At 34.8% G+C, this 20,794-nt stretch overlaps 2 protein-coding genes across 4 annotated transcripts in view; both read left to right on the top strand.

Moving 5' to 3' along the window:
- The window catches only part of LOC140437565 (transmembrane protein 53-A), a 34,492-nt gene extending 20,634 nt beyond the window's left edge, over positions 1-13,858 (top strand). For all 3 annotated transcript variants that reach the window (XM_072527165.1, XM_072527167.1, XM_072527166.1), the window contains exons 5-6: positions 6,117-6,245; positions 7,449-13,858. In XM_072527165.1, the coding sequence (XP_072383266.1) occupies positions 6,117-6,245; positions 7,449-7,610 (291 nt within the window). In that variant the 3' untranslated portion in view covers positions 7,611-13,858. The remainder of the gene's footprint in view (positions 1-6,116; positions 6,246-7,448) is intronic.
- Positions 1-20,794, top strand: part of LOC140437569 (myrosinase 1-like) — a 370,048-nt gene that overhangs the window by 111,865 nt on the left and 237,389 nt on the right. The gene's annotated exons all lie outside the window — the stretch shown is intronic.

Raw genomic sequence — 20,794 nt, 5'->3', positions numbered from 1 at the left:
ATTTCCACATATTACCTCAGGAAGACATGCAGGAATAAATATAATGCACAAAAATATAAGAAAATACTATTTCTGGAATATATTACAGAGAGATGTTCAAAAATATATGAGGAGATGCAACGACAGCTAAAGACATAAGCATTTGATCATGACCAAAGAACCCATGACTACCACATCGACATCCACCAGCGCATTTGACACAATGCACGATATTTATAGTTCTGGTACGCCCATTTGAGGGACGGATATATAATACAAAAATAAGAAAACATCCGCATTGCTGTAAATAGAGCAAGTAAACTCCACAGCGTATCACCATTAGACATTTTTATAATCACTTTAGAAAATACTCAGAAGCATTTAAATGCGTATCTTAGGATACAACTATCAAAATTTTCAATTAGCTGGAGTACCTATCTACAAAATTATTGCTTTTTATATAACATTTCTGTACATTTAGCAATAAGTTACACAAAATTCGAATTGGTATTCGGAAAAACTTGTTCGGACTGCCTACAAATGTTTAGAACAAAATAGTATATCACTATACAGCTTTGACGATTATCATTTAGAGTTAAAGTACAGACTACAAGTAGCCACGAAAAAGTCCAGATAAACGCTTACAATATCAAAACACATTAGGAAGAAAACATTCATATGATGCCAAAACAGGCGCAATAATATACCATGCGGTCCATATGTATGGAATAAATTCATTTTTAGCGTTATTATGTACTATGTGAAAAAAACCTGAAACAGGTTGATTTTTATTTTTAAATTGACAATTTACAGTATGAAAATATTATACCCCTCCAGTACCCCCTTTGAATAATAAGCACCCCCCCGAAAATTTTAAATAATAAAGGGGGTGGTATAGCACCTTGTTAGAAAGGAATTTTAGTCCTCTGTTCAGCAATATAAAGTTTTTTAAGTGTGGTGCAATAATAACTTAGAAAATTGACTTTTAAGATGTAAAATTTTGATAATGTCTCTATTATAAAACTTTAGGTTAAATGAAGATAATAATGTCACATAATATTTAGAATGTATTTTACAATGTACTTTACAATTAAAATAAATATTCAAAATGACAACCATTCACTTCTTGACAATAACTGAGGCGATTTTGGAATTCTCGTACAACATTTTGTATGACCTTGGGGGATATTTTGTTAATATTTTCCGTTATCCTAACTTTTAAATCAGCAATACTGTTTGATCTATTAAAATATACTTTAGATTTTAAATAACACCATGAGAAGTAATTAAGAGGAGTCAAATCGGGGGATCTAGCTGGCCATTCGATCGTTCCACGTCTTCCAATCCACCTATTCGGAAAAACCTCGTTTAAATAATTTCTAACTATACGCGCAAAATGCGGTGGAGCTCCATCTTGTTAGTAGTAAATAGATCGATTTATCTCATTTGGATGATTAACATCAGGAAAAAGTCTTCGTTTAAATAAACTATAACTAAAAAGGTAATCAAAAATCTAGATAAACCTCACCATCAACTGTGCCCTCAAAAAAATAAGGACCAATAATTTTATTGTTAAAGATACCAGACTAAATAATGTTAATTTTTTTAGGATATTGCGTGTCAGTCTCACACACCCAGTGAGGATTTTCTCTGCTCTAATATCTACAGTTCTGTGTGTTAACCGTTCCGTTTAAATGAAACTTCGCTTCATCAGATAAAACTATTTTGTTTATGAACTGCGTTCATTCTGTCCATCATCATTTCACAGAATTATTAACTTCTATCAGGATCATCTTCATTTAACTATTCCAGTGGCGGCTGGTGTGGTAAAATTTTGGGTAGGCCAAGCCAGCAAATTACATATTGCTATGTGTAATCAGTGACGGATCCATAGGGGGGGTCACGGGGTCATGACCCCCCCCCCCCCAACTAATTTTTTAATGATTTCTCTTCTTCTTCTTCAGTGCCTTATCCGGTCCGGATGTTGGCGATCATCAAGGCTATCATGGTTTTGTTGACTGCTCTGCGAAACAGCTCCGCTGAGGTCATCCCAAACCATTGTCGGAGATTTTTCAACCACGAGATACGACGGCGTCCCGGTCCTCTTCTGCCAAATACTTTACCCTGCATAACGATTTCTCCGTTCATTTTAACTTCTGCGGTGTATCTAATTTTTGCGATTTTTGATTTTTCATCTAGCAAATCGCTAACAGAAAACGCTCTCTTCTGTACATCCTTAAAGGACAGGAAATTACTTAAATGTTCCTTGCAACTGGAATGTTTTTTTAAGGAGGCAGACATATTTTTTAAATCAAAGTATCCTTCACAATTCTATACATATTTCTTATTAGAAAATAACAAACACGGCCAACAATATAGTCTGTTTTTCGTAATACTTCCAGACAACCATTTGTACATCAATACCAAAAGCAATTAAAAGTACGCACCTTTTTCCCATCTTTTTGGTCAATACGCAATGTTATAGTAGGCCTTTCATTCGTAATAATTTTTTTTCTATCAATTTCAGTTCTTCTAGATAATGGCGATTCCAATAGTGAAACAACAATGTCTAAACACTCACTATCAACATTACTATTACTGAAACCTGGTAAAGCGTCATAAAAACTCATTTTTATGTATCAGTTATAAAACAATCTCACATATATAAGTTGCATACAATCAGGCGATATAGAATTCACGCAAATGTGAATTTTTTTCTTCGAATTTTACGAATTTTTTAAAATTTATTTGGGCAACCGTGCACTTGTTTGCAATTGTGTTGTTTGTTTAAAAATATGTTACAATTATAGATTATGTTACATATTTTTTTATCATAATTTAAAAGAAACTTTATATTACAATTCGATAATTACGTTACAAGTGACAACGATGGTCGGCATAGGCCCGATCGTCTGGTGCCTAAACAGCAAGCATAAACACGACAATATAAATCGTTGTCCGGCAAGCTGCTTAACTTGGGGATCTTATGTGAGCGGGGTAGGCCAGTTCCGATCGGGCCTGTTAATGATATTTAAAATGTCTGAATACGATTCGATGTTTTCTGTGGTAATATAATAACATAGTTGTTTTAACGGACGCTAATGTATTGAGTGATTTAGTACATTTAAAAGTTATTTACATGCATTAACATAATTTTTGAATTATGTTTTTCAATTTTAAAGCTCTTAAAATTATTGGGTAGGCCCGGCCTATCCGGCCTACCCCCAAAAACCGCCACTGTTTAACTCCTAAACCAACTGAACTTTGTAAGGGTGTTATTTTCCTTTACGCAAAACTCTCAAAATAGATGATTTAATTACATCATTGACGGCGGCAAGTTCTCGAGTTGTCTTATGCGGATTTTCCTCAATCTCTAGAAGTACATCTAACTTTTTTTCATTAGTAAATTGAACATTTCTACCTGGTTAGAATATTTGTTACATGTCCAGTATAACGAAACTTATTTTCAATTTGGCTAACTGTAGACTGTGAAACTTGTTGAGCAGGGTATTTATTATTAAATATTTCACAAACCTCCTTTTGAGTTCTTGTTTTATTACCACAAACATTATTGTCTTTTAGTAACTTTAAATATCTAAATGACAGCAGCCTACTAGATTCACATCAATCGTTTATTTGGCTTTTTGACTAATATTTTATTATCTTCAAAGGTTTGTCCCTAATGTATAGCAGAACAGATACGAAAATACCTGATTATTTCTAAAGTATATTTTAATAGACCAGGCAATATAGCTGGTTTAAAAGTTAGGATAACGGAAGAAATTAACAAAATAGTCTCTTGGGTCATACAAAATGTTGTACGAAAATTCCAAAATAGCCTCGGTTATTGTCAAGAAGTGAATAATGGTGGCCAAGTTGAAGATTTAATTTAATTGTAAAAATCAATTTTCTCAGTTATGATTGCAGAAACTCAAAAAACTTTATATTGCTGAACAGAGTACTACAATAACTTCTAACAAAGTGCCACACGACCTCCTTTGTTATTTAAAATTTTCGAGGGGGTGCTTATAATTCGAAGGGGGTGCTGGAGGGGGATAATATTTTCATACTGTAAATTGTTAATTTAAGAATAACGACCGACCAGTTTCAGGTTTTTTTCACATTTTTCACTAAAAGTGAATTTATTCCATACATATGGACCGCATGGTATAAACCAGGAGACAAGGTGTTACTTAAGAACGAGTAGACTTCTGAACTATATATATATATATATATATATATATATATATATATATATATATATATATATATATATATATAGTTCAGAAGTCTACTCGTTCTTATATATATATATATATATATATATATATATATATATATATATATATATATATTTAGGGATTCTACAGTATTCACTGCCTTTCCTCGCTCAACCGTTTCCATCTCTCTCTGTTGTTCCATTCTCCATCGTTTAGTCCTCTCTTACTCATGGCGTCGTCTACTTCGTTCCTCCAGGATTTTCGGGGTCGTCCTCTTTTCCTCCTTCCTATGGGGCTCCATTTGGTTATTCTCTTTATCCATCTGCTGTCGCTAGTTCTTCTTATATGTCCATACCACTTTAGTCTTTTTTGTTCTATATATGTTAGTATGTCTGTTTCTATTGATGTTCTTTGCTTTATTTCGTCATTACTTCTCCTATCCATTCTTGTTACTCTGCAGCATCTTCGCAGGCATTCCATCTCTGTTGCTACTATCTTACTGCTGTTTTTCTTGTTTATGATCCAATTTTCAGCCCCATATGTCATAATACTTCGCACTAATGTTTTATAAATCTGCGTTTTTGTCTTCATATTTAGGTGTCTATCCCACCATACTGAGTTAAGTTGTCGGATTGCTGTTCTTGTTTGTCCTAATCTTTGTGTAATTTCTTCCTCTGTTGTTGCCTTTTTCGTGATTATAAACCCCAGGTATTTGAATTTATCCTTTCCTTTGATTGTTACGTTGTCATCAATCCGTAGATCTTCTATGTCTTCTTCACTTGTAGATAGGTACTCTGTTTTCGCGAGGTTAATATCTAGGCCAGCCTTGGTATATTCTTCTTGTAGTTTCTTCATCATGTAGCTGAGGTCGTCTTGGTCTTGTGCAATCACTACTTGATCGTCTGCAAAACTTAATGTATATAGGTATTCGTTCCGTACCGGTACTCCCATGCCTCCGCATTTTCTTTTCCATGTAGTCAAGGCTTTCTCTAAGTATATTTTGAATAGGGTTGGAGATGTGGAACAACCCTGCAGGAGCCCTTTTGTTGTGGTGAAGTCTCCTATGATTCTTGTTTCCATTTTAATGGACACTTTATTTTCTTTATACAGAGCTTTTGTAGCTTCTATGAGTTCCGTCTGTATTTCTAATTTGTACATTGCCTCCCATAGTTCTGACCTTGGTACAGAGTCATACGCCTTTCTCAGGTCCACAAATGCCAAGTGTATATCTCTATTTTTTGCTGTTTTCTTTTCCAACAGTTGTTCCAGTGAACTTCTGAACTTCTGAACTAAACAGTTTATTTTCGGGTTCATATAAAGTTACTGAGAATAAAACATCTAACTAAAAGAAGTAAAATTGGCCAGTACTGAGAATTAGAATTAGGAATTTAACATTTCTATTTTTTTTTTCTTTCTCTCGCACGATTTTTTGATGTGAATATTAAGTATATAATATAATTTAATAAATAAAAAAAAATATATTAAGTAAACATAATGTAATGTTAAATAAAGTAACTAAACAGACGGTAAATGAATGGAAACGTTCTCTCACATTTTTTAATTTTTTTCCGTTAAGAGATGTAATATAAGAGAAATAAACCCTTTAGTTGTTTAATAATAATTAGTAATAAAGTTTTAAATTTAATTATTAACTTGCGCTTCCGATTAAAATTAGGTCAATACTAAAAAGGTAAATGTATTAAAGTTAAAAGTAATATCTGTCTTTCTTTTTGGTGAAAATTTAGATCTTAACCCCAGTTGGGCTAGAACCGTGGAAGACCAACACCACAATATATTGGTTTCCAAAAACGGGCTAGGTTTTATTCATTTTTTGACTCGTATAGCTAAAACAGTACAACGACTGTCGGGTCAGCTAGTACTGATATAAAATAATTAAATTTTCAATTTTATTTTTAGGTAATTAGTAATACAATTTCTCCAAGACCAAGCTTTCAATCAAACCCTCTAGAAAATTTGAAAAACGAGAAGCACCGATGGCCGCAGTGTTTTATTTACTCCAAAAATGACGACTTGATTTACTACAAAGTAAGTATTCTACATACCAAATTATTTTTAAACTATAGTAGGTATCATTACTTTCTTCTACGTTGTTTTCATTCTTTGTAATAAGCAAAATGTCAGTTCAATCTTTGGTATCTTCTTAACAGTCATTCCAGGTTTTTAAAGAGTGGAGTGCATCGGAGAACTCAAAGACCAATGCATAATAATGAGAAGGATAACAAGGGTAAGGGGCAGAGCAAGGATAAACTGTGTTGTCGAGTAAATCCAGCAGATCAAAATATAATACTTAGGTGTGACAATCTGGATAAGGACATCTTTATTCAGATATATAGGATCGCAATAAAAAAGTTCCATGCATACCCCTCATACGAAATGCCACTAGATAAAAAGCTTGAGGTGACATGAGAGCTTCTTCCGTCCAGCAGATGGCATGGAGGTGGAGAGAGATGGCATGGAGATGCGTAGCTCTAGCGTCGGACGCGTTTGTACGCAAGGATGCTGCGAATACGGATCGATGACATGATTGAGAGATCAGGAGGCCTATCCCCGAGACAGTTCGAATTCTGTGAGGGAAAGAGTACTCGAAATTTTGAGTGTACTCTGAGGCATCGTTAAAAATGTATTCAACACTCTGCAGTGAAGTGTGATGCAAGAGATGATGCGAGCATTGAAGGAGAGGGAATGTCCTAGCTATCCGGTGAATGGATGAATGTTTATAGAGACTGTATCTGCGGCAGCCTTGTGGAATATCACGGGTTGTATTCTTTTGCATGTGTTAGCAGAAGAAAGAACACATCTCTATGAGAGAAGAGATCATTTGACTATAGCCATAAAAAAAGAAGAAAGGGAAAGGTCAATGCAAATATTGCAAGAAGAGTGGAATAGCATGAAAGATATTGCCCAGTGGACTAAGATGCTGATACTGAGCCTAAGGGTCCGGGTGGACTGTCGTCACAGGCGACTGATTACTTCCTGATGCAAGTGCTCACAGGACATTTTAGGGCTTGTCCTCATAGGTTCAGAAAGACAAATACAGGCAAATGCCTATACTGCGAATACTCTGACACTATTACACAATGATGTTTGAGTATATTTTTCACACAATATGAATTCATTTTTTTTTGTCAATTTTTTACTTTGGCTTCTTGTTCGGCAGTTATATCCATTTAATTCATTAAATTAATTTTGTCGTTACCATAAATTGCTTAATATTTTTTTATATTCTAGGATATCGAATACTTCTCTAATTACAGAAAAAATATGGGAATTGATATAACCAGCGTCTGTTATGACAAGAGTTTACACGTTAAACATCTCGCTGAAAATAGGGATAGCTATCTTAAAACTGTATACAACTTTATCAATAAATGCCTAAATGGAAATAACTAGATGTAGGTTTTAAAATAAAGACTATAATTTTTGCTGTATTACTTATCAGACTAAAAGTATTGCAAGAGCCATCATTGATAATGAAGAAAGATATTATTTTAAAAAGAGATTAGTATTTAAAATATAAAGTTTTAAAAAAATCTGTAATGATTATTTTAATTAGTATATTAGCATAATTTTTTATTGTGAGATGATAAGTAATAATTTAATGAAGATTTTATAGAAAGTTCGCCTATGTTCATCAGGAGTGACTTCCAGTATCTCTATGTATGTTCGTCATTGTCATGTCTTGCTCTATATTGTTACAATTTTCCATACTGTTTACGTTCCTTGTCAATATATTTAACGTATAACTATGTATTCTGTGTAAACGAAGATTTAGCTTGGTTATGACTTAGGGAGCCCTACTGACGTAACTTATTTTCACCCTGCCATATCTTGGCATCCATCAATCATATTCAATAGCTTGTTTTTTTTTTGGATGTAGCCATTATGACTCTAGAGATTCTTAATGAGGTAGTTTCCCTTACTTTCTGTTGTCCTACATCATTATATGCTTCTCCATTACGCCTAAATGTCGGGCTGCTACTTTCGCCAAATTCGTCATTTCTAATGTTTTTCTTATCCGTCTTTATCGTCGTTGTGGTCTTCATCTGTAAACCTAGACAAGGGGCTCTCATAGAGTGTTATCAGCCGGGCCCACTGAACTGTAGGTTTTTAACCTTTATCCCTCTTCTTTGCACTAGGAACTAAAGCTTTATGAAGTTTAAATGAAGTAAGGACCAAATATTCCTTTCACTGCTTCTGAAATCATTACACGGTCACTAAAAAGATCTTTCTCTACGATGAGGTCTTATAGTTGAAATCTATAAAATGATTTCTCAGTAGATTTACAAATCCACTCCTAAAAAATCTAAAAATCTTACACAAGTTATTTATATAGTCACTTAATTATTAAAAACTTAGATAATGCTGACTATTGATTTCTCATCATTTGTAGTATAAAGCAGTTTATAAAGTTTATTTAATAGACAATAATTTTAAACATTCTGATAGGTAATACAGAAAAGCTAGAGTTTAGAATTTAAATTATCACTATTGTTTCCCAAACTTTAATCTTGAACCTTTTAAGAAGTTGCAAATAGCATTCGTGTGAAGAGCTGTATGATTACAAAAGTATATTGCCGAGTTTGCTTAGTAATTTGATCAATAATCGGCACAATTTTCCTGACATAAGTCTTTTGTTCAAGGAAATCTGGCGTATTATTGTAAAATATACCAATAGTGCTATTATGCGCAGTAAGATTGTGAAATAAGCTTTTGTTCATTGAGATTTTATCTATCAAGAACATCAGTTTTTTCAATATTATTATTAAGAGCCAGTATATGGTTAGCGAAGAGATATATGAGGTACTACTATTACTTGACAACTTTTCACGAGTGTCCTGATGTACTGATTGGTAGACATAGACTTCTTTTGACTTCGCTAATTCCTATAATATTCAATTTGGCAAGTTTAAGTTCTTCTTTCAGTTTTATTGTTGTTATTAACAATACGGAAAGAAGTAGTGTATCGATGAATGTAATACTTTAAACGAGCACTTAATATAGAGGAGGAGGAAGAAACCCTGGAAGACGAAAGAGAGAGGTAAGCTGAAGAGATGAAAGGGAAGAGGAACCACCAACGATTCTTGAAGTTAAAGACGCAGTTAAAAAACTTACCAGAAACAAACCACCCGGAATAGATAATCTTTCAGCTGAACTATATAAAGAAGGTGGCCACGATACTATAATCGCGCTACAGCAGCTCATCAAAGAAATATGGATACAGAAATCCCTCCTCAGTGATTGGAATATTGAAATAATTTGCACCATATACCAGAAAGAAGATATCTTTAAATGATCTAACCACAGAGAAATCACGCTTCTAAATGCAGCGTATAAAATATTCTCCACGATACTACCATCATATAGCACTATCATCAGAACAAATATGAGGAAAATACCAGGCTGGTTTCAATGGTAATAAATCGACAATTCATCAGATTTCAACCCTGGGACTAATTTTAGTAAATACACTAAAATATGACATAGATCCTCTTTATTTACACATTTATAGACTATAAAGCACATCATCATCACAGTCATCATCCAGCCTTCATTTATCTCATTTAACTCATATATAAAGCAGCATACGACTCTGTAAATAGAAGAGAAATGTTCAGAGCAGTGAAAGAGCTAGAAGCACCAAATCAGTTCGTAAATTTAACTAAATTAACTCTTGAAAAAGTTGAATATAGAGTACGAAACCAACGGGAACTGTCGGAACCTTTTAAAACAAAAAATGGGTTGCGTCAAGGACACTTTCTCTCCTGTATACTGTTCAATCTGACTCTGAAAAAAGTAATACGTACGCCACAAATGACAACTACAGCACCGTTCAATATATAACAAATCAAGGCAAACCCTTGTCTACGCTGATATTGCTGAGAGAACGGAAAACTCTGTACAAGAGGCGTATGTACTAAAAGAATCGGCTATAAAAGTGGGTTTAATAATAAACACCAACACAACTAAGTACATGAAAAATGACTTCACTACGAAAAACACATTAACGAAGTAGTTAACGGATTTGTACACCTGGGAGCGGTCATCAACAATGAAAATAACACTACCGTCAACAGGTGCTATTTTGGACTCAACCTCGTTCTTAAAACCTCAATTATATCAATAAATACAAAGGTAAACCTCTTAAGTAGGGCATGTAATGCACATGGAACAAAAACGAATCTCTCTGTGTAATAAGTCCCCATATGCAGCATCCACCTCAGCCAAAACTCAAGTAACTTCATACGAGTGAGTGCTCGATTGCCGCCTCTGACAATGTTTCTTATTTTAACAGCAGCTTTTATGGCATCTGTTTGACGTAAGAATTTTTCACATAAGGCCTCTTGGTGAACAATACAGTGTTGAGTTCAGCAAACTCAGTTTTATTTAATACCATTGTTTTAGCACCATCGTTTACAATGCAAGAACATGTATCGAATCCTCCATAGTCAGATACGGCTTTTTGTACCGCATCGAAAATGTCAGTTCTGAGCATCTCCTCTACTATAGTGAAGTCGTCTTAATAGTTCGAATAATATCAGACTGGTCAGTAGTTTCGTCCAGACACAAAGAAAAAAAGGTGCATTTTTTAATTGTGTCATACAACTTTTAGAAACACTTCATCAATATATTGTACACGTCCCGCAATTGTTTGATGAGATACTGCAACTGTTTTGTTTCGGCAATTTTTGGTTCATTAAATTGCTCTGCCATTTTGATTGCAATAAGGAGTCCATCACTAAATGGATTTTTTGGTTTGGCAATTTCCAAGAAGCCACAAGACTACAGTTTCGATCACTATTCGACGTTTAGAAAAAAGTTTTTTGCTGTTTCAGTTCCTTATTATATTCCACAATTATGGTAGGTCTAAACTCGTCAGTATATTGTTGAAACTTTTTCTCATGCAAAGAAGTATAATGACGTTTTATATTATATTCTTTGGGAACTGATAGAACTTGCATACACACAAGGCACTGTAGTTTATTATTATTGTTTCAAAACGTGATCAAATAGTCGATTTTCCATCGATCATTATAGGCTTGGTGTTCGTCCGCTATTTTTGACATAGTTGGTTCCAAACAACAATTTATTTTAAGCTAAATTAATTACAATGAGCAATTTGACCTTATTACTGGTCACTTATCTATCATAAAAACTAATCACATATACAAATATCAATAGTTATCAAGTGTATGACTATTCTAATACCATTCTCATTGATGACGACACCGTCAAATTGTTACGACGGACAATCGATGCGTCAGAGGGGAGGGCGGTTTACATACAGCGTTGCCAGTTAAAGTAAAAATTCTTTAACTAGTGATATTTTTCTGCCTACTGTGTTTATTTTTTTTTGTAACATAGATTTACATAATTCCGGATTCATGCTTTCATATTTTCTAAACGCAGATTATGTGTTTTACAGCCCTGTGCTAAACAATAGAATAAGTAATTTGATATTTGTTTATTTAGACATGTACATAAGAATAAATGCAAATTTCAACTTAATAAATACAACACTAAAGCTATTTGTACCTTTTTAAAGAAATCATTATGATTGCCAAAAAGTTATATTTCTAACTAAATATTTGCAGTGATACAATGTTGATTATTTCTTTACTATAGGAGTAATTTAATTAAGAAATATATTTATCAGCATGCAATTTTCGTTCTGATCGTTTTTAAAAACAAAAATTTTTAAAAATCAGATTTTGGATTATTTTATAACACTATTTTTTGACAAATAATTATTTCTCTTACTTGTGCTTTAACTGTTAGGTTTTTAGCATACTCATTTTTTTGATAAGAGAATGTGATTTCTACAATACTTCAATCTTATTCTTGCACGGTTACTAGCAAAATCTCAATAAAGAGAGACAAGTATTTACCAAGTTGTAGCAAATGCAAACGATATCGATATTCTTACTGGAAGTTACACGAATTACATGAGATATTTACTTATTTGAAAGATTAAAAACGGATTTCGAAGTCCACATCTCGAAAATAAAATACATGAAAACATCAACAAAACACGTAGATGGCGAGTTTTCTAATAACACTGGAAGATAAAGTTTTTAATACAGCTAAGCACTTCACATCAGGTATCATCCAGCTTCGTAAGTCAACTGCTGAATATAGATCTCTTCGTCGTATTTCCAACCCCATCTATCTTGCGCTGCTCTCTTTTTGTTTATCGCCATTCTGTTATTTTAGCCATATGTCCTGCTCATCTCCATTTTAGCGATCATTTCACATACCTTGGGTCAATAATTACAAACGGAAGCAACAATCCAATCGTAGTAGCTAGAAATACACTTAGAACAAATATTTCTTTTCATTCCGGAGCAAGATGTATACAAAAATAAAAACAAATAATTATTATTCCTGTGATAAATTATATTTTTGAAACATGTGATTTGACAAAAAACCAAGAAGAATAACCAGTATAAAAGATAGAAAGTCAAAATAATAAGTATGGTATAAAGGTCAATGCAGAAGAATGGATATTAAAATAAAGAATGTATTAAACTGTTAAAAAAGTAATGCAAGAAAAGTATTTCAGGAAGAACTACAAGAAAAAAGACTACAAGGACGACCAAAAAGAGGCTAGTTAATTAGTTTTATTTAAGATCTAAGGAAGTTATAAATCAAAGAATGAAAAGAGGATAAAAACAAAAAATAAAAAGGGCGATCATATTCAAAAAAAGGGAAAAAATAGCTAGCATTAAAACCCAATCATCTTAAGCGAGGTTGGTCAACCACAACAATCGCGGAAATTGTCAAATGTCACTCACATACTCAAACCGTAAAAAGATGGGAAGAAGGGCAAGGATGTAAACTTGGGTAACACTAAGTAACCTTGAAGAGTCAACATCAGTACATGAAGTACTTGGGAATGACCAGGAAAAACCTACGTTTGGCAGTTGGTTTTTTAACTGGTCATTGTCAACTAAGCAAACACCCCCACACACTGGGGCTAGTAGACACACCTCTATGTAGGAAGTGTGAACGAGAAGACAAAACTGTAGAGCATGTCCTATGTGAATGCCCGGAGTTATCGTGAATATGAGAGTACGCGTTCGGCGAGTCCTGGCCCACACCTGCCCACATAAGAGAGATGTCTCCTTGTGACTTGTCCACCTTCCTAGAAATGGCAGGATGGACAATGAGCTAAGGGTGACAGCTCCCTGGGAGGATGCACAATGGGTCAATTGTGGCCTAAGTGCTGTGAAACTTAACTCGCCCTCCCTACTCTACAGATACAAATAAGCGAGATAAGCTGGGACAGAAAAAAATGAAATCAAAAAGACGAAATGAAAACAGATGAAATACCAACACAAAATAAAAGGTTATGTATGTGGATCGCCACCACATGGTGTAAAGAAAAGACCATAAGGGAAGATCATGGCCCCTTATGATCTGTTAACGGTCTGTAACAGTGATGATGATGAATTCTTCTTGTTGATGTACGTTGCTTTCTGTAATCTTCTGAAAAACTTTTGACAATCATTTTTTATGCGTGAATTTATACAATTTCTTTGTTATTTGTTCTATAAGAAATTTTATAAAATTTGATTACGCTCTCTTCAATCAAAACAACGAAAAGTAGAGACGAAGATAAAATTACTGAGTTTTCAAATTATGATATTTTAAAATAAAAATATTTTACTCCTTTAGTAAATGTTTTCACTTCTCTAACTTTTGTGAGTATTAATAAACAGTAGGTAATTGGGTATTTAATATACAGATTTTTGGATATATATATATATATATATATATATATATATATATATATATATATATATATATATATATATATATATATGTATACATATATGAATTGAGACGCCAAATATATAAAAATAAAAGGCGAAAGGAACACAATTCGTCAAACTTTCCGTGTATTAATTGGTATCAATAGAATGTTATAAAGTTTTTTCTGTATGCCTTACGTCTTTAGACAGTCGGAAAGATACAAACTCAAACACGGAAAGCCAGCGAATGTGTCCTGCTATTTCCACTATTCTAGTGTAATGCTGCAAAAAGCGCCACCTTAAATGAAAACGACTATCATTTTCTGCCTTTTTGAGCTGTACGAATTTGTAAAGATTTAAAAATTTCATCAAGAGCTTTCCTACGTCTTTGATAAATTGAGACGCCGAATATATAAAAATAAAAGGGGAGAGGAACATAATTCGTCAACCTTTTCGTGTATGAATTGGTATCAATAGACTGTTATAACGTTATTTCTCTAAGACCTACGCCTTCAGATATTGACGAAACTCGTGTACTCCCAACGTGTACTGCAAATTGTTAGTAGGACCCTGGTCTTCCTGACCTTTTGACATATGACCGTTAGCTAGCGACTAGCCCCTACGAGTCAGACACTCTTTAAGGGTGGCGCTTTGCACGAAGCATCGCGGGTCTCCACCCTCCCCATAGTACCTGTGTTGCGGTACGCACACCCGTCCATTATCCCCCCTTCGAGGACGAAAAGGTGAATGCAGGTCGAGGCTCGACCTCGCACGTAGACTGGTAGCCACCAAAGAGCTTTCCTCTACCTTTCTTAAGTCTCTCAGGGTACGTGCCGTAACCCTACGCCCTTAATGGAGAAAGGGTGTATAAGGGACGCAGCACGTTTAACCTCAACTTGGTTCTGTGGAATGAGAATAGAGAAGTCCCACGAGATGCTCGTCTCGGATACTAGGAGTGTAGATCAGTGACCGTAACGCCAAAGTGCGTTTCTGCAAACCCGACACCTCGAACGACGACTCTCCACCTCTTCATTTCTTCCCATTAGTCGCCTCTTACGACAGGCAAGGATAACTTGCCCCGGACATAGATATCTTCAGACATTGAATAGATTCGTGTTCCCTCCAATAATAAATACTGACAGGACCCTGGTCTTCCTGGCCTTTCGGCATACGACCGTAAGCGTAACCACTAGCCCCTACGAGTCCGACACCATTATGATGGTGCCGCGTTGCACGAGGCATCGCGAGACTCCACTCTCCCCGTAGTACCTCTGTGTTGCGAGTACGAATGTCCGTCCGTTATCCCTCCCCCCCGGGGCGGAAAGTTGAACGCAGGCAGAGGAATTCTACCTCCCACGTAGACAGGTCGCCGCCGATGATCTCTCTTCTACCACTCTTGTATCATTCAAGGTTGATACGTGCCAGACTCAGCGCTCCTAATGAGAAAGAAGTCGCAGCTCGTTTAACCTCACCTGGCTCTTGTGGAAATGAGAGTAGAGTGGTCCCACGAGAGTCTTGTCTCAGATACTAGGAGTGTAGACCGGTGACCGTAATGCTGAAGCGCCCTGCGTACGTTTCTACAAACCAGACACCTCAAGCGACGGCTCTCCACCTCTCATTTCCTTCCCATTAGTCGTCTCTTACGACAGGCAGGGTAAATGGCCTCGGCCATATTCTTATCTCCGCGAGCCGAACGGAGACGGTCGAGAAGATACAAACTCAAACATTGAAAGCCAGCGAATGTGTCCTGTTATTTCCACTATTCTAGTGTAATGCTGCAAAAAGCGCCACCTATTTTGGTCGCCTTTGAAAATAATTACTCTGATATCATTTGATTGGTTTTGTAGATATTGATAAGCTCTACTTTGTTTTTACTTTCTTCTACTTTGTTGCAAGCTTTATCAAAATTAAAAAATAATTTTTTTTACTAAATGGGTTATAGTAAATATATATATATATATATATATATATATATATATATATATATATATATATTAATATAAACGCGTTATGATATTCTAAAACTTTTTAGAATTAAGTCAAATTACCTACTGATTATTTAATTTTATTTAATTGCGTGTCTAATCGCGAGTAATTTCTGTATTGTTAAACGATTGGAACACAAATTTCTTTTAGCGCACAATAAATTCAAATATGATTTTTAATGGTTATTTCTAAAGCCCAAATATAAATTTAAATTTGGGTAGATAAAACAAATATTATCCGCCAAACACTCTACAAGAGATACTTCGTTTCTATATTTTTGCACAAATTTTAAAATTGTTTCACCTATCTATTATTAATATATATTATTGTTGTTTATCTGCTAATAATTATGTTGATAACTATTGATGTTGTTTCATTTCCTCAATTAGGGAAAATTAATTTTATTTTCCCTGATGAAATCGTTATAGTAGGCAGACCGAAAAACGCTCAAAATGTTCAACAGATAATCCAAATTAACAAGTATACCTTTAAGCAAGTCAAAGAATTCACAAAATTCACAAAGAATTTTTTATCGCTAGCAAAAAGCTAGACGAAGCAAAAAGCCAATAGGAAACAAAATTGTCCATGGTTTTCAGAAACAACTGAGAAATAAAAACCTAAAACTTGCAGTAAAGTTTAACATCTACAAGATCTTAATAAGACCGGTTTTGATATATGGGGCTAAAACATAGACTTTACCCCAAAACGACGAGATACTACTTAGTATCTTTACATGAAAAATACTAGGGAACATTTTTGTAACCGTAAACAAAAGTTGTCTATGGCGTCGAAGATATAACATTCAATTATACCAGCTACACCCAGATCTAGATATTGTAAAATTTATTAAAAAGCTGAGATTAAGATGAGCTGGACACATTGCTAGAATGTCAGATAATGAGTATACGAAGATCTTAAGATTCTTTAACTCAAAAGGCAGAAGTAATAGAAGATGGCTGCGTAGCAGATGGAGTGATGATTTAGAAGAAGACTTTATGATTTTAAGGGTTAGAAGATAGATAAAAGTTACCAGGAATCGACGGGAAGTCAATTTAGACGAAGCTAACGCGATTTGACTTGAGTAACGCGCTTCGAAACTTGCATTTTGTTTCGTTGGTCCACATAGTCGTTTTCCATGCGAGTTTTCGATCAGTATTCAGAATATAGTTGGACGAAGCAGATTTGTTGTGGCTTGCCTATCGTCGATGGAGAAGCCGGAAAAGAAGAGAAAACAGACGGTTTAGGGTACATCAGATTTTATATGACAGAATGTCTCACAGTATGTTTGTGACTCTATATCCAAATTTAAGAAATCATGAAAATACTTTTTAAACTACCTTTGCATGTCCACAAAATCATTTGATGATTTGTTATAAATTATAAAAGAGGATTTATCCCCTTGTGAAAACTATGTAGTAAGATATACTGCTTGTGCAGAGGTAAAACTCGTCATTACTTTGTCGATGATAACATAGTGACCTTTTTAAGACATATAATGACAGATTGGAAGAGTCCATTGTGATTCTGTCTAGCGATGAACTCACTATCCCAGCTATTGAACTCCACTGACTCAGCTTTTAGCATTAAAAACAACAATACTGTAGTGGCGAAGCTTGATCATCTATTGTATATGGATAATATGAAACTAATGGCCTCCACTTGAAATCACTTAGATCAAATGCTAAAAACTGTAGAAACTTTTTCAAATGATATCAGTATGCACTTTGGGTTAGACAAATGTCGTGTACTAAATATAGTCAAGTGAAAGGTTCAGCCCGGAGGTTTCGATATGCAAAATGGCCAAAATATCGAGGCTATGGGCGAAAATGACATGTATAAATATCTAGGAGTAAAGCACGGAAAATTGATCATAAACAAATGAAAATCGAATTAACATCAGAGTTCATACGAAGAGTAAAACAGCTACTCCGCTCACATCTTAATAGTAAAAATTACAAAAACACCATCCTCGAAGTGCAGTAGAAAGAACAACATTACCGCGGTATTTAGGAGGACGAGAACTAATTGATATAAGCGAGCAATTAGAAAAACAGATTACTAAAATATACCATCAAAGACCCTCAGGTCCAAAATGACAAATGTCGATATAGATATAGATCTCAAGCTCAGGAAACCATCCAACATCTTACCGGAGGCTGTCAGTCATTTGCTGCAACTGAATATAAGGAACGGCACGACTCAGTAAGAAAGACCATTCATCAAGAGATAGCTATCAAACTGGGACTTCTTCAAACAAACCATCTTCCATATTATCAATACGTTTATGAGAGTATACTTGAGAATGACAACTACAAGCTAAACTGGGACCGCACTGTGCTCCAGACCAAACAGTGGCACATAATAGACCAGATCTTATACTAGTTAATAAACTAAAGAGACAAACAACATTAAATGATGTGGCGATACCCAACAACAATAATCTTCGTGTTAAACCACGTGACCACGAAACCACGAAAAATTGCCAAGTATAGGGATCTGGAAATTTAAATACAAAGACAGTGGAGAATGAAAAGTATCCAAACAATACCTACTATATTCTCTACCACTGGAGTCATTCCAAAGAACCTCCTAGGTTCTTTGGAAAAAAGCTAAGTCTGAATGATCATCTCTACAAGATCATGCAGAAAGCTGTACTACTCTCAACGTCCAGATGTGTACGAAAATTTTTGGGAGATACTCCAGCATACCAAGTCACCTAGGGATCGAGAATACGAAAAGAGTCCCACCAGAGCTCAATTCTTTTGATACCGTTGGTATCTGGGATGAGCGAATTTTCCCCTTAGAGGGAGTGTGAGCCGTATGGCTAAATTTGGGTAATGATTACAACAACTACAAGCTATACTGGTATCACACTGTGCTCACAGACCAAACTGTAGCACATAATAGACCAGATCTCGTCCTAGATAATAAACTAGCAAGACAAACAACACTAATCGATGTGGCGATACCTATCAACAATAATCTGGGTGTTAAGTACAACGAAAAGATGGCCAAGTATAGAGATCTGAAAATACAAATAAGGAGACAATGGAGAATAGAAAGTACCCAGACGATACCTATTATTCTTTCTACCACCAGAGTCATCCCGAAGAACCGCCTAGAAAATATAAAAAAGCTGGGTCTAAATGAAAATCTATATAAGATCATGCAGAAATCTGTGCTACTTTCGACGTCCAGGTGTGTGCGAAAATTTTTGGGAGATACACCGACGTACCAAGTCACCTAGGACTCGGGACTCGATAACGTGGAAAGAGTCCCTCCAGAGCTTAATCCTTTTGATACCGTAGGTATCTGGGATGAGTAAATTTTCCCCTTAGAGGGAGTGTGCGTGTATGGCTAAATCTGGATAATAATAATAATAATACTAATAATAAGAATGCTTAATAAGAATTAATAGAATGCTTGAAAATGACAACTACAAGCTATACTGGGACAGCACTGTGCTTACAGACCAACCAGTGGCCCATAATAGACCCGATATCATACTAGTTAATAAAATTACTAGGCAAACAACACTTATTGATGTGGCGATACCCAACACCAATAATTTACGTGTTAAATACAACGAAAAGATCGCCAAGTACAGAGATCTAGAAATACAAATCAGGAGACAATGGAGAATGGAAAGTACCCAGACGATACATATTATTCTTTCTACCACTGGAGTCATTCCGAAGAGCCTCCTAGAAAACATAAAAAAGCTGGGTCTAAATAAACATCTATATAAGATTATGCAGAAAGCTGTGTTACTTTCGACGTCCAGATGCGTACGAATATTTTTGGGAGATACACCGACATACCAAGTCACCTAGGACTCGATAACATGGAAAGAGTCCCACCAGAGCTCAATCCTTTTGATACCGTAGGTATCTGGGATGAGTGATGAGGGATGAGTTTCCCCTTAGAGGGAGTGTGAGCCGTATGGCTAAATCTGGATAATAATAATAGCTTTATTAGCCAACAGTTTCTCATTTCTAGGGTAAACATTTAAGATACATTTTTAATTAGTATACAATCAGTAGGTGATACAAAAATATCAAGTACAAAAATAAGTACAAAAAATAAGTAGGTGAAAAACAAAATAAAGAGTTAGAGCAATATAATTAAACAAATCAATATGTAAATAAGAAATAAAAAGAAATACAAAAATAAAAGAAAAAAAATTCAACAATCTAAGGTACTCCATAAACCAGAGCGGTATCAACCAGAAGCTTAATTAAGCATGAGAAAATATCACAATGGTTGCATATTTTGTTATAATTATCGCACATAATATAAATGGGTTCAGTAACATATTTGTTCTCGCACGTGGACAAGTAAACACGATAGTCGACCTGGAAGTAATTCTTGGCACATTAAATCTAATTTGATCTAATATATCACTGCAGTCAATACATTTGTGTAAAAACTTATATAAAAATGAAACCGAAAACATAATTCTTCTTAACTCTAAACTTACAATATTAAACCTGTTACCTAACAAATCGTAATCATAACCATGGATGGGATATACTCCACCAACCTTAAATGCTAAATATTTTAAAAGTTTCCGTTGTACCTTTTCAATCTGTTGCATATAACATTTATAAATGGGATACCAAATTAAGCTACAATATTCTAGCTTTGTTCGCACTAGCGATAGATACAGCAGTTTAGTCGGTGTTATATCGCTAAAATTTCTACAGTCTCTGATGATAAAACCGAACATTTTCATAGCATCGGATACTTTCTGCTCAATATGGTTGTTAAAGGTTAATTTTGAATCAAATATAACTCCTAAATCTTTAATGCTAGGTATTACATTTTTTAAGATCT

The sequence above is a fragment of the Diabrotica undecimpunctata genome, chromosome 3 (genome assembly GCF_040954645.1).
Source record: "Diabrotica undecimpunctata isolate CICGRU chromosome 3, icDiaUnde3, whole genome shotgun sequence".
Classification (NCBI taxonomy): domain Eukaryota; kingdom Metazoa; phylum Arthropoda; class Insecta; order Coleoptera; family Chrysomelidae; genus Diabrotica; species Diabrotica undecimpunctata.
Note: the sequence above shows the minus strand (reverse complement) of the source record. Positions and strands in the feature narration are given on the sequence as shown.